The 24834-nt window shown below is 41.4% G+C and overlaps 1 protein-coding gene across 1 annotated transcript; it reads right to left on the bottom strand.

The window, feature by feature from the left end:
* Nucleotides 1-3225: 3225 nt before the first annotated feature.
* fam163ba (family with sequence similarity 163 member B, genome duplicate a) lies at nucleotides 3226-23632 on the bottom strand. The gene is made up of 3 exons (XM_020081677.2): nucleotides 23493-23632; nucleotides 6820-6935; nucleotides 3226-3812 (listed from the first exon to the last, which is right to left on the bottom strand). Exons 2-3 carry the CDS (start codon nucleotides 6910-6912, stop codon nucleotides 3375-3377), a joined length of 531 nt encoding a protein of 176 aa, XP_019937236.2. The 5' UTR covers nucleotides 6913-6935; nucleotides 23493-23632; the 3' UTR covers nucleotides 3226-3374.
* Between the last annotated feature and the right edge of the window lie 1202 nt (nucleotides 23633-24834).

Below are 24834 nucleotides of genomic sequence, written 5' to 3'. Positions count from 1 at the left end.
GAGGCTTGGGTTTGATATCCGCTCCTGTGCGCCTCCATCTGTCTGCATCTATCTGTGGTATGTGCTATTTCATTAGCTCTGACTCATCCTTCTAATAACTACCTCTATTTCCTCCCTGGAATAGTTCTCACTTGTTTTTTTCTATAGCACGATTAGTCTCCTTGCCGCTGTGACTCACTCAGTTTATTGTCAGAATAAAGCTTCCGTAGCCGTGTTGCGCGGGTGACATTTCATTGTGGCTGTCATTTCCTCTCCTCTGCCAGGGCGGTTTATCATCACGCTTAAGTGTCCCATTCAAGATGCTTTCACGCTCTTGCATTCAAACATGTTTGCTGTCATGACTCTCACCTTGTTGCCCCACTGGACGAAAACACACTTTGTTGCATGTGTGAATACGGCTTCACTGTTTTGATCAGTCAGTCAGTCACTGACATTTGATCTTTTACAGTCTGCCTGATGTTTGACTTTAAACATAAAAGAAAAACACATTATTTGTTTCCCTGGTTTGTCTTATATATATTCACACCAATAAGCATTGAGTAAGTAATATATTTGGCTTCTATACTAATGATGATTATTTCCTCCTCTGAGTTGAGATGTTGAACAGATGTCAGTTTATTAGCTTCATCTGAATCAAATTTCCAACATCATCTGCATCAAACACAGCAGAATTTTTAGTTTGAGTGAAATCAATAACAATAACAACAAAACAGATGAGAAGCATTTTCACAACATTTTATTAGCAACAATGTGTCCGTTAGTTATACATTAGAAACAAGGAACATTTCTGCTGTACTGTACTGCGTCTGAAAAACAGCTGGCTCATAAAATAAAGCAAGTAATTCAAATACTTTAAGGTAAAAGCAACACTGCATTTGAATATACACTAGTAAACATAATGATAATGATAATAATAATAATATTTCTCTAATAATTCATTATGGCACTACAATTCCTGTGCAACTGTCACATAGTTTCAGTTTCCAAAATAAGAAAAGCATAGCATTGAGAACTATTGTGTGTCCGTGTAAGTGTGTGTGTGCATTGTGTTGTAGTGTATTTGCAGGAAAGCACATGTCACAAGAGGAAAAACTTAAAAACAAAGTCAGTTACTGTTTCACTCTTTGGGAAAATAAATGAGCATGATTTTAAACCAACAGAGAGACAGAAAAAAGGAGAGAGAGAGAGAGAGAGAGAGAGAGAGAGAGATGGGGAGAGCATTAACCATCCATTTGGGCAGCGCTGTAGGGGGGAGGTGGGGGGGGGGGGGGGCAGGGTATCCAAGAAAGGACATCCAATCAGCTCCAAACTCCTCACAAAGCCACCAGTAACTAATTCCTTTCATTAAATGTGTGTCCATAAAACTCAGCCACTGCTCCTCCAGTCAGAATATCAGCACACCAGCCCAGTCAAAAAAAACAATCCCAAGAAGACGGAGGAGCAAAAGCAAATACTCCTCAGTCCAATGCGTCAAGAGAAGAGAGAGACTGCAGTGTATGTTATGACCCGTTAAATATTTATACATGTGTCTTTAAAGGTGAATGAATCTTTAGCCCATGAACCCAGACAGCAACAAATCAGCGACAAAACACAAGAAAGGCAGTCCACAAACTGAAACAAGAACGATAATGAATTTAAAAGTGTTGCTGTAAAAAAACTGTTTGTGTCTGAGTGACACCCACAGCTTGAACCTGTGTTATAGCTTTAATCAGGAAAAAAAACATTTACAACCTTGTTGAAAACCCACTCAGAGTTTGTCCTATCTGCTGCTCTGGTCATTCTGTGCAGTGAAATGAATTATGGAGGACTTTAGGGTAAAGTGGCACATGTTCCCCTATTTCAACCAGAGTGAACCTAGTGCCAGGGCTGATTCAGAGTTTGTTCAACACTTGAACCTCTTAAGAACCAGTATGTTGGGGTCCAACCGTTTCATCTCTGATTACCCAGCAACACTTGCAGCGACTTCAAGCATCAACATTGACGATGGCGGATGACAGCTTCTCTTTTCAAGTTTTAGTCCTGGCTTTGCAAACGTACATTGGCATCTGAACATGACTGGACCGTAGTTAAAAATATCCAATCTTTTTAGCTGACTACACAGAACGCAAGCTCAGTTTGATTTTCTTAAAAATGGTGGTTGCAGTGTGTACGTTGGACTTATTGGTCACAATAATCCCACCCCCAGCCTCTGACATAAGCAAGTCCTTCTTGTACAAGTGTTGGAACTTAATTCAAGAGTCTTTTCTCTTTTCTGGTACAAGGTTACATAGCCCAGAATCATCCCTTGAACCACCTTTTCTGAAAAAAAGCGGTACTAGAAACTTTACCTCAGGATTTACACTTTATGATAAATGTTTAAATTGTTATTGCAACCCACCACTGGGTTCATAGCGGTGACAGATTGTGTTTAATGGTATGGAATAAGTATAACAATCAATCAAGTCGTACACGCACGCATGCAGGCACGCTCACTCATATGCACACGCATACAAGAACCCAGCCTCTTTCAGCACCTATCGTCCAAAGTGCCTGCAAAAACACTGAGGTCTTTCTCTAATTAAGTGTATGATATTGTTCACTTACTCAGTGTTAGCAGGCACTAAGAGAAACAAGCCTCTCATCAAACCGGAGACCTCGATGACGGGATGTGGAAAACAAGCCAGGATTTTTACATCTTCTGCGAGCCCTTTATGTCTTAAAATATCATGGCCTTAAGTTAGATCCATCTAAAATGTCTGTGGGTGGCAGCTAAAACACGACATCCCCCCTGTGTTCTCTAGTCCTTCCACTGGTGGCGAGTTATTACTTTATAATCTCAATAATGTGTGGATGGAGGAACAGACAGATCATCCCAATAGAAAAGGAAAACACTGGACTTCTCCTAATCGTATTGTGTTTGTAGCAGCTGTGGCAGAGAGCAAATCCCTGCCGAACATGTCATTTTGACATAGAGGGAATCTCTCTGTCTTTCAGGCCATGGGTAGAGGAGGCCAGGGGGAGTAGGATGACGCAAATGTGCTCAAATCTCAAAACTAATTCCATTCTTGTCAAAAAATAAAAGAGGAAATATTCAAAACATGTCATGTTATTGATAATCTAACATTTTTAATTCAACAAATACTTTTAATTCTATATTGGTCCAAGTGTAAGGTCCTGGACCGGAGCATAGTACCTTTAAAAATGCAATCCTGAGAGCCATCTGAGTCCTCCATTCTGCAAGAGGTGACCAGGAGAATGAGACCAGACTACATCACACAATAGAAGACTGGACTAAACTGGTCAAGATGAAGAAAAAACAAAGTCTGACTCAGGCCTTGTCCATCTTATGCCTTTATGAGCCATTTAAACATAATCTTACACCAAGTACCAACCAGCTACACATCAGTGCTGATGCTGCAGCTGCGTGCGAACATGTCCCTCATGGTGACAGACCGGGCGAGGTTTGGTTTGCGATAGTTTGAAATGTTCACAGGCACTGGCAGGTCCAGCTCCTGCTGCTGGACGCTGCGGTAGCTGATCCGGTCGCCTCCGTTCCTCAACCCATCAGGTTGGTGGTGGATCTGTGGCTGAGGGGGCTGGAGGTAGAAAGGCAGCTCATAGTGTGTGCAGGATGGACAGAAGGTCTGTGAGCGAGTCAGTTTCCTGGCCAGCGGAGGGGTGGAAAACAGGGCAGGGCCATTGTGGATGGAGGAGGCGGCGGCCGTCGCCGCCACAATGTTATGATTGGAGTGGACCGGCGGGAGGCGGGACGTAACGGCAAAGTCTGGCTCCTCCTCCTCCGACTCCGACTCTTCCTTCTTACAGCAATAATACTGATGGTGAGAGATGGAGGTAAGGGAGAGGGGACCACAGAAGAAGTGATAGGAAGGGAGGAAAAAGTATCGAATTATGTAAAATGTTAAAGAGAGATGAGGTAATGGGCGTAAACAGAGAAAGACAGAACATTTGTTATTGAAATGCCAATATCTGTAAGATCATAGCAGCAATAGAGCAAAATAAATTCTTTGTCAAATTAGTTTGTAGGCGCTCTCTGGCCAACATTCAGCATAGAGTGGTTTTATAATTCATAATTATTGAAAAGACAGAAACAACTAATAACATTCAATATAGAATGCATAAAACCAAAATGATTAAGTAGACACATTTATCAGCAATGTCACACAATGACAAGTGTTAACGATTTGCACTCTATGGACATTGGAGGAAATTGACTGTTCGAGGAGAGGATGTCTCTGATCTTTTGTCTATTTCCCCATGAGGTGGTACATGTTCATGTGTGTCACCTTCGTAAATCCTCAACAATAACAGACTGTTCAGAGTCACGCTAAGTTCTCAGAGGGGGACTAGTGTTTGCTATTTCTGATCCACAGCTTTCAAATCTATTCCTGGTATCCTCCCTATTCATATGAAGCCATACTATGAGAATCACGTTTCATTGCACTGTGAAATTTAAGAATCTCATGAACTGCAATCAGCTGTAAGTGGAGAGGATCGTATTAGGTGATTTACCCTTCAGCAAAGTTAGTTTCCAGTTGAGCTCACTAAAATGCACTTTTATATAAAGTGCTTTACAATTTTCCTCTGACTCACTTGCGCTCTGTTCACTCTCCATACATACCGAGATACAACTCATACACCTGGCATCATCAGGGGCAATTTAAAGTTCAGTGTTTTGCTCAAGGACACTTCAGACAGGAGGAGCCAGGGATTGAATCAGCAGCTCTGTGATGAGCTGAGCTACTGTTTCAATCAGTTTTTAAATAATATGACATTTTAAAATTTCACAGGTGCTGTTCAGAACTTCACAGTCCTTGCGTGTCATCTTTACAGCCAGATTTTAAAGCCAATATATTCATATAAGTGCACACACATAAGCAATAATGGTTATAGCAATACCCTAATAACAACTTTATGCCCCATTAATTAAATTTTGCTGAATAAAATATACTCTGAAAGTATTTAATGTTTCCTATGAGATAAGTTTATTTGGAGCAAAGCTTTTAAAAAATACTCCAAGGAGATTTTTTGAACTCCGAGTGTGAGCTTGAAATCGAAGTTCTTTGAAATGATTATTACGCTCCCTCAGGGAAAAGAGATGTATTTTTCATGTCCCTAGACTAGCAGACAAACTGATGCAACTCCTGGCAGCTGGCTGTCGAGAGCCCAAAAGCTGAAGAAATAAGTGTTTAATGATTCCCAGTTGTCCAAATGAGGAGCTCAGCTAGATGGTAACGAGATTAAACTACTCTCACACATATTTTCTGTACCTTGACATACATGATTAAAGCTGATTTCTTTTCTGACAATAGCGCACATGTAGCACACAGGTGTGAAAGTGCCTTTTATATTTAAAAGATGTGATAACAGCAATCAGCTCTGCTAACAAAAGCATTTGACCCTGAGACAGAGGGAGAGGGGGCAGAGGGGGTTAGTTTCTCAGTTCAGGGAGGCATTATCATTGCGGGGTTCGTTTGTAGCACCTTAGCACACTTATAATTAGAGCTTCACATGTTTTGGAATCAAGGTTGAACTTGCGATATGTAACCATTAAGGGTCTCTCATTCAAAACAATGATAAAAGTCCTAGTTTGATGACATCGTGAGGCAGCATGCAGGGATAAAGTGAAAAAGACGCAATTAAAAGGCGAACAAAATGAAATGTCTTTTAACTTTGCTAATAAGTGAGAATTTGAGATGCTGGTATGTACATTTCATTGTCATTTTACACAGAAATGTTACAATTGTGACTGTGGCATCAATGTTTTCATCAAACTCCTCTCCACAAAGCAAATGAGCATAACTTCCAAAATGTTGAATTGCACAATTATAAAATTGACTAAAATGTAATATGTGTAGGTTCAGTTGTGACTCATTCTGTTTGATTGTCAGTGCTCTATTGCTGTCAAAGCAGCTGAAGGAATAAAAATAGTTACTCCCTAATGTTGTTACTGGTGTGATGGTTCGATTTCTCAAGCATAAAACAGTAGTTTTTTTTACCTAATTTCATGTTTTATTATTACATTGTTATTTTATTCTGACACAGAGGACCTGGTCCAGACTGCTCATCTGAATACATGACAGAAACTTTTAAAATCTTTCCACTGTGTGATTTCCTCAGGAGGAGATGAAACATAAGTCTGCAACACAACTAATGTGAGACAAGGATCAAAGAAAGGATTAGCTAAAATTTAAGAAGACTGGGTAAAGAAGCTGGGTTCAGACTGGAGACACACTGAGGAAGAAGTGCTGATGAAAGCCGATTGTTAACACACAACCATTTTTCTGCTCACTGGTGTGAAATGAGTATTGGAAGTTATTTTTCTGAGGATAGATATGGTTTTTATTCCTCACACTGCTGTAGCAATTTTGGACAGTTTCTATTCTTCCAGCTGTAGAATAGATGATTTTTCTTAATGGTTCAGTTATAATCTTTCTCCATAGTTTGTTGATCAGAAGGCTCAAGTCACAAAGACGAGGATCAAGAGCTTCTGATATCGATTGAGTTTATGCTTGGTTACTGCATATGCTCACAGCATGGATCTTTGAATGACCATGCTCTCCATAGGGACGGTCAGCCCAACACTGAGGTCCAGACTGTAATATCTCAACAACCATGAGATGGATCATCATGAAATTTGTTTCAGACATTCATGTACAGTTGTACGGACATTTCACTTCCTGCAAAGAGACCCTATCATCTTTTGTAGAGTCAAAAACAGTTGAAAGCTACACACTTATATAACACAATACTGTGACAAAGTGCCGAAGGTAGGGGGATTAATTTTCTACTAAAGACCCAATGGGTGTAAGATAGGCTCACCTGCAGCCTGCAGTAGCACAGTACTGCGATGATAAGGAGTAATATAACAGTAGCTAGAATTCCACCAGTGATGACCACTGTCCCGGCTGTCATTCGAATGGCTCTCCATCAACACCCTGCAGAGAGCAAGAGGAGGGAAGGATGAAGGAGAGGGTCAGAGAGGTTAGGAGTGAGTGGACAAGAGTAGAGGAGGGAAGGGAGGGAGTGAGAGGAGGAATTAAGGAAGAGAAAGCACAATTCATCAGTACAGTGGCTTTATTAAGTAGATTATAACTGGGTGTCATCTCAGTGGTGCTTATTGAATTATCCAGCAGTTAGGAGACATGTAATTGAATCATCCCACAAATGCTGCTCTTAATATAGATGAGATCTCAGACAGGAAAACATAGAAAGTGTAAGAGAGGGAGGGAAGCAGCATTCAACAGCAGAGCGGCAATTAAGATGAGATGCAGAAATGACAGGGGAGCAGAGAGGTAAAATAGATGGTGGGTGTGAGGGGAGCTGAATTGAGCAAGCGGGCGAGAGAAGTCGAGATGAACAGAGAAATATGGAGAGCAAGAGGTTCCCTTAAATTATTCCTCAGATGATGCGTTCACAAGAGCACAAACATGTTTTACAAGGTCCCAGTGACCTTGACCTTTGACCACCAAATTCCCTTCAGTTCATTGAAGAACTGAAGAAGAAGAAATTCCTCTGAGATGTTTTGCATATTTAAGAATGGGAAGGATGGACGGACAGACAGAACATACAACCAGAAAACAAAAAGCCTCTGGCCAAAGGCTGCTACGGAGGCATTCAGGTTCACAAATAGCCAACTGAATATAGTTAGTTCTGCTGTCACACTCTTGTGACACACTTGGCACTAGTTCCACCTGATGCATCAACTAAACACAACCAATATGTCATTGATGCATCAATGTGTGAAGTCAGTGGACGCTCCCGAAGGAGCTTTCAAAGTCACAATGAAACAGCTGTTTGAGAGCGTTGCTTCCTTAATCAGATTCATCTCCTAATGAAACAGGGATCATTTAAAAGTCTAGACCGAGCTGATATCAGACGAAGGAGAGAAAAAAACAATCATGACTGGATTAATGCTTTGATTCAACGAGCAGAAACAATACGGAAATCAGACAGAATAACGTACGGGTACAGTGCAAAGCAGACACAGAAAGATCATGACCCTCATTGCATTAATCAACTGGAAACGTTCAACAGGGCAGCTGACCTATGACCTTTGACCTTTAAATCAGAGTCATGACAAAGACAAATGGAGGCGATGACGGTGAGAGCCAAGCTTCTTCTCATTGAGCTCTGCTGAATTACAGTATCTATCTTGTGTCCATGTGATTGATTTGAATTGCTTAAATCCAGATATTTGCATGTTATATTTACTTTTATATGTAATTTATTCCAGTCAAGTGATGTAGCTGTGGGTTTAGCATGTTGTCCTTTTTGCATGAAAAGCTGAACCTTTGCTGTCTTATCATAATGTAAATGACAAACAATTTTTCCTCGATTCGGGAAGGGGACATTTGTTGAGTGAACACTTGATGAATCTTTGGCACACAATAAGGACTAATGCTGCAGTACATCATAAGAACATTTTCAGCAGTATGATTGACTTGAGAGTGAACTGACCTCATTCTGGGTTTATTATATCAATGCTTCCCTTTAATTGCCTCTTTTCAGTCTCTGCAGCAGCTGGATTACCGTGAGCGCTCAGAGGCTTTAAATATTCACTCTGTTCTTGTAAGTAATGTACATTAATCACAAAACATTGTAATAGCATTCAAATTGTCAAAAGCAAGTCCTTAATTTGAGCATGAAGCAGGAAAAGTGCCAGTGTGTCCATCAACGATTCATTCAACTAATACAGACAGACACCGGTTCAACAGAAAGACCAACCTAAATCCTCAGTGGTTCAACAACACTGTACTGCACATGGTGAAGAGCTGAGAGAGGTATTCAATCTGTCTTTATGATAAACTAGAAGGACACTCAGTAGAGCACACACCTCCACCACGGCCCCACTGTCCTTTAAATTCTGCACCAAATCCAACATTTTAACTTGGTCCTCATTGTAAAACTACTTCTAACTGTTGATTCCTTACGGAATCCACATTATCTCAGACTCATTGGTGGTAGTTACAGGTTTGTAGCCATATTTGTTACTGTGGCTGCAAAAAGCCTGTCCCCTGAGGAAATATCATTTGCATCAGCTAAATCCAAATTCTTACTTCTGTCACACCTTTCTTTAGATTTCATGTGACCTCTAGTTCCTATAGATCCATATTACATATGTTCTAAGACATTAACTAACAGTAATTTTGAACTGTATGACAATAATATATGTTTTTTAAAATATTGAGGTTAAGAGTTGAGAACTGTAAAACATGCTGCTTAAATAAACATCAACCAAAAACTTGACTATGTAAAAAGCATGAGGCAAATATTGGAGAAGTAAAATAGAAACACCTTTCAGGTCAAAATGCTCTGTTCTATGTTGTTCCTTTCTTTTGATGCTATTTTAATAGGAAACAGTTTTTTCCCCCTCATCCATATAAGGGAACACTGTTTGTCTTGTCTGGCCTTCTTGCCTTGTTACCTGGCATATCTCATTATGGTGGGGCAGACACTGATTTGAAAGAACAAAAAGAAAATAAACAAACTGTCAAGCCAGGTAAAGTACATTTAGGGGAGGCCTGCAGATATTTGACAGATGTGGGTACAGACCTCTTCCCTTCATTTCATCCAATGTGCCACAGTGACCCACACAATCACATTGCATTGTGGATAATTGACTGAAACCAAAAATAGGCCAGAGGGCTTGTTGCTAAGCCGTGTTTCAATGGTCTGAGCCATTATCAGCACCGAGCACACAGCAGCATGGGCCTGTGTTGTCAAGGTCTATCTCTGCTGTGACACGGACACACCCTAAAATAGAAATGCTGAGGAGAGACGTCAGACTGCCACAGTCATCACACAGAACATGGAGCATTCTGGGGTAAATATAAATGAGCTATCACATTATTTCCTGCCTATTCACCAAACAACAGTGACTTTGCTCGTCTTACCAAGGCTCTCCATCAGCCTACACACATTGACTTTACTGTACAGAGTGCACTATTTACCAAATGACCGACAGCTCTGACCTTTTCACCCTGAGAGAAACCCTTTAAAAACCACGTAGAATTCCTTCATGGGTAACTTGTCTCAACCACATTAGCTCTCATTCTGATATTCCTCTCCAGAGACGCTCTGTATACAGTTAGAATGGATCAGACGCTCTCTACGGTAGATGTTTGTCCAGTCGACAAACATGAGGCAGCTTCTCTTCCCTCGAGCTGTAATGCAGCTGGACTCTAATCCAATCTGCAGGCCACACAGTCCACCAGCCAAATCAATAGAGAGGAGAAACACAGAACAGAACCTTTTGGCCTTTAAGGCGTCGAGTAAGTATGAATTGTGCGGAACGTGGCAGTCACTGAAAAGTCTGTTGCTTGTGTTGGAGCTTTATTAATTAATAGTAATGTGTGAATTCATAGCAATGAGTCTAAAGGTACAATAATCAATACTTTTATAAAAATAATAGATTGAGTGAATTGTGAAAGAGCGTAAGAGAAAAGTCAGTCGAGCATTTATCTATTCCAGTCACTGACTGTATGTAAGATGGAAGACACGACTTCTCCCTCAAAGTGAAGATAGAGCGTCTCTATAGCAACCTGGTGGTTAGGTCATAAACCCGCCAACTCCAAGTTAGTGGATGGGACATGAACCAAACTTAAAAAGTCAAAGTACACGTCAAACACATTTTTCTCAAAGAAGGTTCCACTGACGTTTGGACAAGTGCTAATTTTTCCTGTCAGTTTGGTTTTAATTAGTTATTTGATGCAACAAAAACGGAGCGAAACGTCATGATTGACAGCTGAGACTATTTGGGCTTCATGTCTGTATAGTGGGAGGAAGAGGAGACAAATTGTCCATCTTTATTTATAGTGCATGGTTTCAGCTCATTGTTAGGATTCTATGGTGCATCTTCACTGTCGTTTCTCACTTTCAGCAGGATGTTACAGACAGCTGTTTGCATACAGAGTTTTATAAGGTGATAATATGGCAGTGTTTTGTTTACAGATTGTTCCTCGGATTGTTATTTTCTAAAGGCAGAGCCACATTTTGCATGAAAATGGATGGTGCCATTTTTACAGTTTTATAAATAACACTTCAAATAATGAATAAAAAAGCCAATGACTCATTTTTTTCCTGCATGTTGCTCTTTGGTTAAACACATCTTTGTTCTGTTAGCTTCTTTCCTGTGGAGGTATTGAGCTGGTTTTTAAAAAAAAGAAAAAGACGATACATAACCTCTAACCCACACACACCCACACACACACACACACAAACACACACACAAACAATAGGGATAAAACACACAGTAGATTAATATTAAGCATATTTAGGACGTCTGTGTATTACTATAGAAAAAACAAACAAACATGAACCCCCTCAAAGTCTTGACAAGCGTACAAACACTAAAACGATCACAACCAGTAATACAGGAAAGTCAGTACTCATGTGTACACACAGCGTCTCAGCCATCTTCAAATAAAAATGCACACACACACACACACACACATGCATGCAGCATTAGTCATTGTGCAGGGTAGGCATGCAGTGAGCGTCTCTTGGGGCTCCCTTAATCAGATCAGTGTCTGACGGATGTGTTGCAGCAAGGCGACGAACAGCGTTAATTATTTAACCGCAAACACAAACACGCAAATGCACTGTGAAATAGTTCTGGGGAAACTTGTCTGCTCAGCTCCTTCTGCCGGTATTCGTCTGCCGGAATGACAAGTGGGTTCGGAGTGAAAGGAAGAACAGCAGTGTGGGCACATGCACAAACACTCACATGAAATAATTTTAGTCCTCGCTAACATGCTCAGACAGTGGGCTTTAGAATAAATTGCCACGCATTGATAGAACATGGCAGGGATCACAGCAGAGGTCTTGCTAGGAATAATGGCTGTTGACAGGCTTTCAGTTCAGTGGGGGAGAAGTACACAGTAGGTGGCGGATTCCAGTCATACACAAGAGACAATAACATGCCCGCAGACTGTAGCGTCAAAGAGTGACACACACACACACACACACACAGACATAGAAAACTCATACACATATAGTCCAAAAAATATGCTTTTGTTAAAAATGAATGGCGTCCTTGATGCCAGGAGTTTGTTTTCAAGCGTCACTCGTTGGTAACAAAGCTCTAATCTGATAAGAAGATCCGATGACCAGTGCTTCATCAAGTAGTTTTTCTCTACCCTATGATTAACTGTGCAATCAGTGAGTATTCATGAGCATTTGCCAAAGGATAATTTACAGCTTATCGGTTTCTATCTAAGTTTATTCAAATTTGCATTGTGCAACATTAGTCATATTCATCACTTTCTAAATACTTATATGTGATGTGCATCATGAAGATGGTTATCAACTTTGCACATGCTATTAAAGTTTCTTTGGAGCACAACTTGTCCTGGTTTGATGTGTTTGTTATACTGAAGCTGGGGAGTTGTGGATATTGAGAGTAGGTCTGTATAATAATGTCATATTAAAGGTCCAGTTTGCTGCATTTCACAACGTCTGGCTCTAAAATTGCTCACTGCTATTCATTCCTCACAAGACTGCAATTTCAAATTTTAGAGAAATATTTATCGACCATGTATCATCAGTCTGTCCAGTGGTTTTCTGGCAACCTTGCTGTGATGACAGCAGGAAATCAAATCACCCAGCTGCTTTGTTTTGGCAAAAACTATTTACAGCACGTAACTCTCCTGAACTGACAATCTGACATTCACCCCCACAGCACACCACCACTGGCCAGCTGTGCAGGTGGGAAAAGAGGTACGCTGGGTTTGAACATCTGTCTCTTGCTCTATTATAACTATTTATATCACCTTTTTTCATGCAAACGTTAAGTGCAACACCCTAAAGTCCTCCTCCTGGAGATTGTCTGAAAATATGTGTTATCCCCTAACTTTAATGATATCACTCCTCCTCTATGATGTGAAGCGTTTCATTCCGCCTTCACCTGATAAAAATGATAACTCCATGAAAATGAGCTTGTGCGAGCAGAACTATTGACTCCTCATAAATCCACCTCTCCCTCACTAATGCACTGAAGTACACACTGTTTTTTAGATAAGCTTACAAATTCCTCCTTAAGTCTTGTCACAATATTATCCTGTGTGGATGCACCGACCCTGACAACGGCATCACTTGAATCTCCCTCTCAGGCTGTTGGCTCACCTTGTTCCTGCATAAAATTTCACAACACTCACAAATGTTTCCTGAACTGCTGTTTCCTTGTGTCCCTGCACTGCGCCTCCAAGAATAATGGCAACACACAGCTATATAGCCTCAGGTCTGCAACCTTCAAAAAAAGAAGACCAACTGTGAACATCCCCAACTCTGACCTTGAATCAGGTGCCTGAAATCACAAAGGCCGTCAGGGGGGGGGGGGGGAATTTAGAGTTGTGGCTGAAGAAAAGATAGGAACTGGTTTTCTGTGGTAGCCACGGACAGCCAGGAATAGGTTTCATCCTTCTCATGTGTCCTAGCAACGTTAGCAATGTTTCTGTAATTAGAGCCCCTCTGTGAACAATATATCATAAAAATGGCTCTGGGCTAGTGTGGATATAGCACCACGAGGACATTTGCAAAACCTTAACGGTGACCCAGGGGTCCTCATTTAATTATACAGCTCAATAAATGTCTCTCATCCATCTGAATGACCTTGTCTCGCTGTTCCTCCAGTTCAAATTGCACTGATGTAAGAAGCACCGCTGTAACTTTATAAACATGTTCTGCATGCTCTGGAAGCAAAGTGTGACAGCCTCTTTTTGTCAGTCACATACACAATGTACTGTCTTTTTTAAGCTTTACACTTAAGTCTCAATTAAATTAAAGTACAAATATTCGGGAATTGATCATGTACCATAACAATGTACAAATTAGGTCCTGCAGCCACAACAGTCAAATACTGAAAACTTCAAACAGACAAATCTGCCATAAACTACCAAAAAAATAAATAAAATACACTCCATGGTATGAATAAAACTTAACAGCAACTATACAGTTGATTTATTTATTTCTTGAATTTTGCAGACTCATTTTACTGTAATTCAAAATGTTTCTTTTAATTTTGCTTTAAATAGTCACTTCTGTAAAAATCATCATCTCTTTTATTCAGATTTTCTATCCCTATTAAACATAGATAAAAATGTCTGATCATTATGCACAGTCAACATGGAACTATTGTAGTTAGCTTTAATATTTTTGGACAGCGATACAACAGAACATGGATTGTTAGTGATTGTAAGTGGTGATGCTGCTGGTGAAAATCACAGGGTGATGTTGCAACACTAAAGAGGAATCTTAAAAGAAGCAGCAGTGTGGTGTCATGTGCCAACAAAAGAACCATTTATCTGTCAGTTTTCCAAAAATATCTCTTTCGCTCTGCATAGTTAAAAGAAAATGAACTTTCACTTTGAAATCATCACAAAATAATTGCATTTAATCACATTTTGCCAGTCTTTCACTACACTTCCTGCTCCGCCCCTCTGCCATGCCGTGCTCTACCCTCTGCTGTGCAAATAATACCACTGGTCTGTGTTCGACAGCCTATAATCTCGGCTCCAGCAGCTGCAGCAGAGTTGTAGTTGGCACAGAGATATTACATTTCTCTGAACTTCACCACTGACGGACTGAAGAGCAGCTCCAGGACCTGATGCAAGGAGGTAAATATGTGTTCTCAGTACACTTCGTCTATTGTCAAGGAAATATGTGGAGTTAAAGGGCATATCCAGGCTTTTCAAAAGGCATTTACTGCATTGTCTAATTCTTCACTTAATCATAAGCAACTTTAATCAGTTTACACAATAAGCCTGTTTCATAGACCACACAGTTTAGTCCCAGACACTTAAAGGAGCCATGCAAGTTAATGGGAATCTGGCTACATAAGAACGTTCACAATAAACTCAAACAACAAACAGGTCCATGGCTGCAGCTGCTGTAATCTTAGGTATTTACCCCGTGTAGGTCTATGAAGTATCTCACTGACTCCCTCCACCATGATTCATCATGCTCAATCAGCCACTGATGAGGCATGACTACCTCCAGCAGAGCAGGGCACACTGTCAGACCTACATCCAGCAGTCTCCTACAGAGGCAGGATGGTGGCTCCATATCAGCTCAGCGGGTCAAGCAGCGATTGCAAAACAAGATGCTGTTTAATGAGATTTTATTTTCACTTTCCATGCATACTTTGTTTCTCTTGGTTACACCCACACGTTGGATATACATCATCAGTGACGTTTCTGCCCCACGGACGTCAATTTAATGGTTTGTGTCAAGAGAAAGTCATGGTCGCTGCATGTTTACCTCAGGAAGCCTCCTCCTGTGAAATATAAATAAGGAAATAAATAAGACCATGGAGTCTTATGTCTCTATATAAAGTCTACACAGTCGATACAAAGGCTCACACATCCAATCTTGATAAACACTGGCTGCTGGAGAAGTGACAGCGTACACCAGTTAATGCTCAAACAGTAAAACTTATTTATTCAACCTCCCGGGTAATGTTTCGAGCACAGGCCCTTCTTCAGACCCTAAGCATCCTCTGCTCCTTCACTGCACTTCATCCAGGAGGTCGGAACAGCCAGTGGGTCCCACGCTGGGTCTAAAGAAGGGCCTGTGCCCAAAATATTACAAGTGCAAATAAATAAGTTCATGGCAGCATTAACTCGAGAGTAAACATTGACCCAGCCCAGTATTAAAGTGCCTCAACTGAGAATCATCATCGTTTTGTGTGTCTGAACTGAATCTTCTCATCATCATGATTAAAATACTCTCTGTAAATAACTCTGACAGAAGTTTACCTGAGATTACAGAATGTTTGTGTGTGACTATCTGTGGTTTTGATGTATCTCCAGTCTCAGGGACAGCACAGAAATAAACTGCTGTGTATGACAGAATATCATCCAGACAGAATTTATGCAAAATCTCTGTGCTCTGTTCTTACTGTGCTCCTCCTCTGAATAACAAAAACATTAATGGAACAACAAAAACGTTTCATAATCTCAGGTGTGTTTGTGTTTGTGTGTGTGTGGTGTGCAGCAATCTCTGTCTATTCTATTCTAACTCTAAACATGATGAATCTATCAAGACGCTGCCTGCAACTGGTTCAATCTTGTTGTGAGTATTCTTTTTTATTCTAGTCTATTCTGTTCTATTCTAACTGTCCGATAACACTGGATCCTGCTTTTAGCTGGTTCACTCCTGGTTTATAAATTTGCTGTCAGTCACATCTGCTCCTGAGGAACTGCGGTGACAGAGGAGACAGTTTGTTGTGACACTCGGAACCAGGAGCTCCGTAAAGAGCTCCTGGTGTGAAGAAACGTTAGCCATGCAAACACAGGTCTCCCACTGTGACAGGTTAATATATTACTGCAGAACACTCAAAAGTTGTATCATATGTATGTAGGGAGACACACACACACACACACACAGACACACACACACACACACACACACACAGCCCTTCCCTCTGGCTACATGGTCTGTTCAGGGTAATACGCTGGCCCTCAAATAAATGTAATTCCCTTTCCTCTTCCTGAATTAGATAAGACACCAATAAATTACATTTGCTCCTTGACACTTGACAATGGGATCATTCCAATTTTAGACTTTCTCTTTACTTTGCTCTCTCTCCCCAAGCAACAGCGAGGTATATATAGGCCTATATATTGTTAGTGCTGGGTTGGGGACTGTCTAGAAACATCCTCTTGTGATTCAGATAATATTATTAAATATAATGTCACTACTAATACTACTACTACTACTACTACTATCAATAATAGTAGTAATAATAACTTTTTTTGTAAAGAACTTTTCGTAAGGAAGTGCGAAGATAAAAAACTCTGGGAACTACCAAACAACCAATATCAGCTGATCCAAGATGGAGTGCAGGCTCTAATAGGGAGTAAGTCAATCTTTCATACACACAGTTGCTTGTGAAACAATAAAATCTGAAAATCAATGCACAAACAAACAGGAAGCCAAAACAGCTCAAATCTGTCTCATGTTCACATTTGGCTTTTGTCCGGATGTTTGGCTTCACAGCAAAGTAAATTTAGAGTTGCACTACATGTCCTTTTTCTATGTTCATGTTATCTGCACGTATCAAACATCTCAGCTCTCCTTCAGAGTTCTTCCCACCTCCCCTTGTTCTCTAAGTTTGGAGTCTGTAAACTCAGAAAAAGCATCTATCCGCAGGAAGTCAACTCACACATCACAGGTAATGGTGGGTTTCAAATTCTGTCTTGTTTGTTGCCGTGCATGTAAACCTCCTGCTGTTAACAGCTGTCATGCATGGTCACCCCTGGTGTGTGATTGGATGTCAACAAAACATGTGGGTGTAGGAAACCAGCATTTAAAAATACATTTGTGGTGACATTACTGCACTTTGTATTTTTATGGTTTCTATCTTTTTTATCTTTTCTCTAAAATCAGTTCTTTGTGAGTGAGAATTTAAATGTCTGCGTCTGTGTCGCCTGTGCGTTCGAGAGGAGAGACGAGAGATGAAAGAGAGGCAGGTTGTTTTTGCAGAGTGTGTGAATGTAGAGTCCTGAGCTGATGCTAAGTCAAGGACGCGTAACCTGACCAGCCATAAAATCCTCATACTGCATAATGGATATTTCATCTGATGTTTAATCTAAATGTGTGCATTAAAATGCACCATACAGAGCCTGAAAGATAAGAAGGTTGCAGTAACACACACACACACACACACACACACACACACACACACACACACACGCACACACGCACACACATACACCTCAAGAGGCCACAGTAAATGTAGTGAAACAAGAAGGTGGTGTAGTGAAGGTCACGTCGTATAATGGCATCCTAACCTGGTTATGACAGCGCTCACTGCTACTTAACCCCAGCTGCTGCTCCTCATGCACCCATCTGACAAAGCATATGGTTTGTGGGCAGGGGGGGAGAGGAGGAGGAGGAGAGGAGTGCCAGTGACCTAAGCAGAAAGTTATGCGTTTATGTATTTTTTATATATAAATAAAGGGGAATGTGCAATTTAATCTAAATTGCGGTATCTTGTCTTTGTGTATTTGTGTGCACTGTAAAAATTATCTATTATATTATTTATATAATGTTCAAAAAGTCTGCCAGCAAAATTGCCAAAACTGTTTTATTTATATTCACAAATTATAATAGTAACCCTACATACATTTTTTTTTAATACAAACACATTTGGCAATATGATGTATATTTTTGTGTTTTTACATAGAATTCAATGTAATTTATCATTAAAACCCATTGGAAAAATTATGTTAATACATTTTAAATTTCTAGTTATCTACATTTATTGATTATAACTCATATTGTATTGTTAATATTGTTCATTTAGTAATTTACTTTATTGTTTATTGCATTCACTTTACTAAAACAGTAAATGTATGATAACTTTCTCTTCCTCTGTCCCTGTGGCTGTTTTTCCCACTAGTGTCTGTTTAGACTCTTTCTCCATTTACTTTGCTGTCTTTCTCTCCCTCTCTGCTCTCCACCACTCACTCTCAGTCTGTACAGCTGATGCTTGCTGCCCTGAGGAGCGTAGACAGACATCACTTTGAGCGGCAGTGCCACTCACGAGCAGAGACAAGCGTCTCGGACACGGAGACGGATCAATCCCAGGGCGCGTCGATTTGCATATCAAAGCAGAGTTTGTCAAGCAAACACGAGATTTACAAGAAGTAAGTCAAGTCAGAGGAGTCTCAGGAGAGTCCCAGGTTACTACTAGTATCTGAAGCACTGATGAAGTCATCGCACAGCTGTGGCTACAACAAAATGCCATCCATCCATCCATCCATCCATCCATCCATCCATCCATCCATCCATTTAGCCAAGGATCCACACAAAATTATTATCATAACTTTGGAAAATTTGGGGACACAATCTTTACTTCTCTATTCCCTAACTTGCTCTATTACCCGGTCAGCATCATATCTGTGAAACCAGATGCAGGACATGAAGTTCAGCCTGTGTGTCTGTGACCTGGTCGTCGCAGGTGTGTGACAGAAGGTGCATAATGCAGCCTAACAACACGAGGTTTGCAGGACACAGATGTGACTTCCTGCACAGGGAACATCTGGTTTCAGTGTTCGCCATGGTTAAATTGTGTGTTTTCAGTTTGTTGCTGGTTAGTTCATCTGCTTCTGTTAAGATAAAAATCTACTCATGCAAATCTCTAGTGTGAGAATTAGTCATCTCCTTGCATTTGTCTGTGCCTCCGAAGGTCAAAAGGTCCTTGCAGGAGCAGGAGCAGATTCGTACGATTAAACTTTACAAAAACAATCAAGAGGAGATGGTCTAGATGGAGAGAAACAGAACGGAGGAGTGTGATTAGTGGTTGTGGGCAGGAGAGAAAAAAGCTGAGGGCAAGAAAAGACAGAGAGAGAGAGAAAAGAGCGAAATAAGTGATGAACAAAGAAGGAGAAAAGGCTGCAGAGATCAGCTTTGAGAGGATGGGAGGGCTGATGAAATGTATGGATAATTGATGGGAATGTGTTAAAAGCTCAAGGCAGGTGGTTGCTCGACTGTCAGTGCTAATGGTCAGCGCTCAACAGGGAATGTGTGTGTGTAAAAGTACCAATGGGTCTTCAGTTACTATGGCGACGAGGCTGTTACAGACCAACATTGCACCACGGTCTTTTCTGTTTTTTTGGGTGGGCGGTTTTTACGCTCCTAAGTTCTGCTCTGATTGTACTTGAACAAACTTTTTACCCGGCTCGCTCACTGTATGCTAATGCCGACGCTGATGGAAACGAAGCAGAGTGCAGCCGGGCAGAGCTGCAGAGACGCATAAAAAGATACGACTCATCACAACAGTGGAATTTATGAATGAAAAATCCCTCATTTTATCTGCACGCTTGTTGTGATCAACTCTCGTGGCAGTGAGTCACGACCTTGCTGAGCCGGCGCGTCCTCATTCCTATTGATTCATCACTTTCCAAAAGGATGTTGACGATTGCAAAGTCTCAGATTTAACGTTTTACAGCTTAAATTGGTGAATGAGTTTGTAATGAGAAAGCCCTGAAGCATCTTTAAAATAGGTTACACTTACAAGATGAAATGCAAATGTAAACTCAGTCTGAGCAGCGTGCCGTCTGGCTTTACATTACATTTTCATAACATACAGTCAGCCAACAGTCCAACAAGTTTTAAAATTTAACTCCAACACTGAGAAACAGTAACAGCAGTAGTGATAAGGTTTGAATTAAATCCCCGAGTTTTACTTCGTAAAATTCAAACAGGAATATCTTACATAAATGATCTGCTCACAATATCCATTACAAACACCTGAAACACTTTGGATGAACATTGTGAGCATCCAGTTTTTCACTGTAATGGGTGATTGTAACAGACAATTTGAATAAATTCATGGTCTCATAGGGCTTAATAAGGTGCAACATCCTCTGCCCTTCACCCTCAACAAGAGTAAGGAAAACTACAAAAAAACCTATTAATAAGCAAAACAAACGTAGAAACCTCAGAGAGAGAACCCTGTGAGGGATCCCTCTCCCAGGACGGGCAGAAGTGCAATAGATGCTGCATGTTACTGAGGGCATCAACAACATTAACTCGGACAAACTGTGGGTTTGATCACATGACTGCTGGTATAACTTGGCCAATGCTGCATCCATGTTGTCCACTGAATGGGGAGAAACTGTGAAATTAGCTGAATCATTCAGGGATGACTTGTATGGAATGAGAACTACACAGAAAATGAAGGCTTCTGTTTCCCATAACTAATACAATCATTGGCACTGTTCATATCATGTGTGCATGCAAATTAATTCAGGAAGGACAAGCAGGGAGGAAGCTTTCCCTCTGCTGCTGTTCTCCATCCCCACCTCCACTAGCCTCCCCTCTAGTCCTTGGAATGAGATTCAGTTTTTTACAATCACTCACTGGGATGAGGCCAGCTGACCAGCGACTTGTGCACACGCATGCATGTGTACGTGTGGGTGTGCTGGTCACATTGATGTCTGCACTGGAACCCCTCTGTGCATGAGCATGATGTGTGAGCATGCCAGGGTGTAGCTGCGAGGGGAGAGCAGTGCCGGGGGAGGGGAGAGGAAGGGAGGAACGGGTGGTGACTGTTTAACATGATCACTGAGCGGCCATATTCCCTTCCCCCCCCAGCCTCCATCCATCCACTCTGCTCTTTATCTCGATCACAGTGGATTTATCATGATGCTGCCTCCCAAATGTGCATTTTAAAGGTAATTAAGCTGATATGTGAGTACACTTTAAATGCCCAGGAAAAAAAGAGAAGTCGATATGCTGCCTCAGTAATTGCATTCACTCTTGACTGTTCAAACCTTCCTTCCCTCCTCCTCCTCTTCTCCATCCCTATCTACCTGTTTTATATGCACCTCTCTCTCCACACCTTTCCTCATCTTTCTTCAGCATCCATCTGTTTTCTAATTTTGCTTTTACATCCTACTCATCTGCCTGTCCTTCAACCCTCCCTTCCTCTCCCACTGTAGTGACTGACGGAGAGGCTGGAGGAGCAGAGGCAGCAGCAAACAGACCAATAACACACAGTCACTCATAGTCATGCTCCGAGGGGGTCTTGAGTGTGTGGTTTTGTGTGTGTGTGTGTGCACGAAGGAGTATGACTGATCTCCCAGGGGGGCAAGGTTGTTGCAAGTGTCACTGAGGAAGTTGTCATGGGAACACAGGCCCCTCCTTGTCCTTCATTGTTGTAGGCCCTGTGTGTGTGTGTGTGTGTGTATATAAGAGACCACAACATGAATTAGGTTCCAGTTGGCCTCCATATTATAGCATTAGATCACACTGTCTGTGGCTATAGGTAACAGGATATCTGTTGATTGCAGCAGATACAGCAGAGAGAGATGTGTCAATCTGAGTTCAGTCTTCTTTCCCTCACATAAACTGAAGGATGTTAATCATCTGAGAGACATCCTGGTCCTCCACAAGCCTCCAAAGTCTTTATAAAGCTCTACCGCACAAATTAACACCATTCTTCTCAAAGATGTTCGCTCACTATGGCTGAAGACAGTGGAGCGCTGCAAAACATCCCTCAGGTTGTTTAGTTGGGTGGAGGTGACAAGTCAGAAAGCAGCTTACTTGTCTCCATTCATTTAATCAGCTTTACTTCTTTCTTTTTAGAATTCGTCATCATTCTGTATGTGGTGAAAATGATTCGGGGAACATGCTAAGATTTAATTTCCAACTCGAGTGCATGAGGAAGAGGTGAAGCATTTTAGGGTAAGGAGACACAAGAGGTTAAGCTTGAGAAACAATTACTCCAGATCACTTCTGCTGATACACAAGCACGGAAGAGACTAATGAATATTATTCCTCATTGGATAGTTTAAGCACAATAGAGGCTGAACTGAGAATAAACTTTGGATTGTCAAACAGCACAATGGAGGTTTGATACTCTAGTAGGTGAAGATACTGAATTACTTTATCTCAAACCAATAAATGGCCAATTTGGACAACAGGAAATACTCTATCTAGCAAATATCCAAGAGTTTTAAGGTCCATCTCTCCACTATTTACCCAAAATATCTCTGCAAGAGAGATACATAACTATTTCGAATCACTTTTATGACACATCAATCACAGAGGTGACGAGTAGTCATCCCTACATTTAAAATACGAGTCATGTGCTGAGTATTTCTTTCTATTTTGATAAAGTGGGATCCTTAAGTTCCTTAAGGTGCCCTGAAAAAAAACATTTTCTCTCATCACATTGAAAAACTGTTGCAACAATTCAATCTTCCCGGCTTCACTGAACATTTTCATATTTGAGTGGTTACTACATCCAAACTACCCAGCAGGGAGTATATTCCTCTACTAAAGCATATTTTCAGTCTAACTGGATTTAGAGAATTTGGTGGGAGGTTTTAGTGATGCACAGCCTTAACACTGCTTGAGAAGCATTCCCACCCAGCCTAAAAATATCCAGAGCCAACAGTTTGGACGTGACCATGGCTAACAGTTGGTGACAGTAGCTGTGGCTCACGAGCCATGCTGTTTTGTCAGCATGTGGTGAGCCGGGGCCAGCCAGCAGGTCTGTCGTACGGAGGCACTGAACCTCTCCCTCGTCTTTCTACCTCTCTCTCTCTCTCATCTATCTTTCTGCCTATCTGAATCCGCTAATCCCCCCACCTGCTGTATCTTGACTATGTTTTAGCTAATGATCCTAGAAACACTCTCATGTATATATTGCTGAGAGTTGAGCTATGATCAATTATACATGTTCTGGGTGAAATGTGGAGAAGGAAGAAGATTCCTGTATAAGATAAGTGTGGTGGTGTCCATGGTGCTGAAATGGAAAAACTCTATCCTTTAATCTATCCATCTATCTATCTATCTATCTATCATTTTCCAACATGCAGCCAACTTCTTCTGACCCCTCCACTGCATGTATGACTCGACAAGCAGATGCATCTGATTTGCTGCAATTTACATGTAATTCAATTTAAAATCCAACATTTGGATGAATGCATGCAGCAGAAGAAAAACCTCTCTTTCTTTCTCAAAGGACTGAGGAGTCTTACCTTCAGAGATAATAGGAATTCATTCCTGTCACATCGAAGGTGGTGGGGGCTCTTGGAGCTCAGGTCCTGACCTCTGCTGCTCTTCAGCTCCTGAGTAATGAGCCCAAAGGAACAGGAAGAAGTCCTCAGTGTTTGGTAATGTAATCAGCAAAACACTGATTTCAATAGGGGGTGCAGAGATCTAGAACAACTGATCCTTTCCGGTTGTTGGTTCAAAAAACAAAAGCAGATGCTTCTTTAAAATCTGTAAAAAAAAAAAAATTCCCCTCCTTAATGTTTGTTTCTACTTTTCCAAACACATTCTTGTCATTCACATGCAAAAAAATCTCATGTCCAATTCCATACTGGCACAAAGAGAAGTGGAAAACTCTCCAAAACGAGCTCCAATAATAATAACAGCAGAAATCAAGCTGATTTCTGGGAGGTCTGTATTGCAACCTGCAGCCAACCTTGCATCCAGCGCTTGTCTGGAGTTGTTTGAACAGTACAGAGACTAGATAACCAACGCTGGCCGCAAAATAAAGCACTCCTACGCAAACACCATCATCATCATCGTGAGCAGCCTCAGCAGCGCGTGTGTCGGAGGAGGAGACGCAACTCTCGACATCTCCATTTCAACAACCAGTTTTGCCACCGTCCGAGGAAGAGGAGGAGGAGGAGGAGGAGGTCAGATATTTGCTGTGGAGCTGCTCCAGGTCCCGGATTTTTATTTGCACGCTCCTCTTCTCTCACCTTTTTTCTTTTTCTAGGCTACCTCCTCCCTCTCGTGTATGTTTCTCTCATCGCGTCCCATCTCTGCCGATAAAAACCGACCTGCCCAGATGCTCCAAAGTGCTCGCAGCTGCTGCCGAGTCCCACAGAATAAAACCTACAGACTATCTTTGCAGGAAGGGCTGTTGTTGTTGCCGGAGCTCCGTGTAATTGTTGATTTCTGCAGAGCGACGTCCGGCGCTGCATGCGTGCGCGCAGAGGCGAGTGAAATGCGCTTTCGATCCAGAGGTGGCTCCTCCGAGTGCCTCCAGAGCCAGTGAGTGAACGCAGCCTGGAGAGTGCAGCCTGGGAGATGGCGCTTTAGTCACACAGACAGATTGGCTATGGGTGCAGGAGAGAGGAGACAAGAGAGAGAGAGGGAGAGAGAGAAGGAGAGAGAGAGGGAGAGGGATAAAGAGAGGCTGGATGAGGTCCTAGTAGATTTTGGTGTACTAATTTGTGACATGTGTGCGTTTGAAGGAACCTAAAGACAATGGAGCGATTGTAAATTACACAGACATCTATACTGAATATAACATGTCAAAAAGTCATCGTCATATGTCTGCAGGAATCACAAATACAAAGTCTATGA

Source organism: Paralichthys olivaceus, chromosome 18 (assembly GCF_024713975.1).
Source record: "Paralichthys olivaceus isolate ysfri-2021 chromosome 18, ASM2471397v2, whole genome shotgun sequence".
Classification (NCBI taxonomy): domain Eukaryota; kingdom Metazoa; phylum Chordata; class Actinopteri; order Pleuronectiformes; family Paralichthyidae; genus Paralichthys; species Paralichthys olivaceus.
The sequence above is the reverse complement of the archived record's forward strand: the minus strand, read 5'-3'. Positions and strand labels throughout refer to the sequence as shown.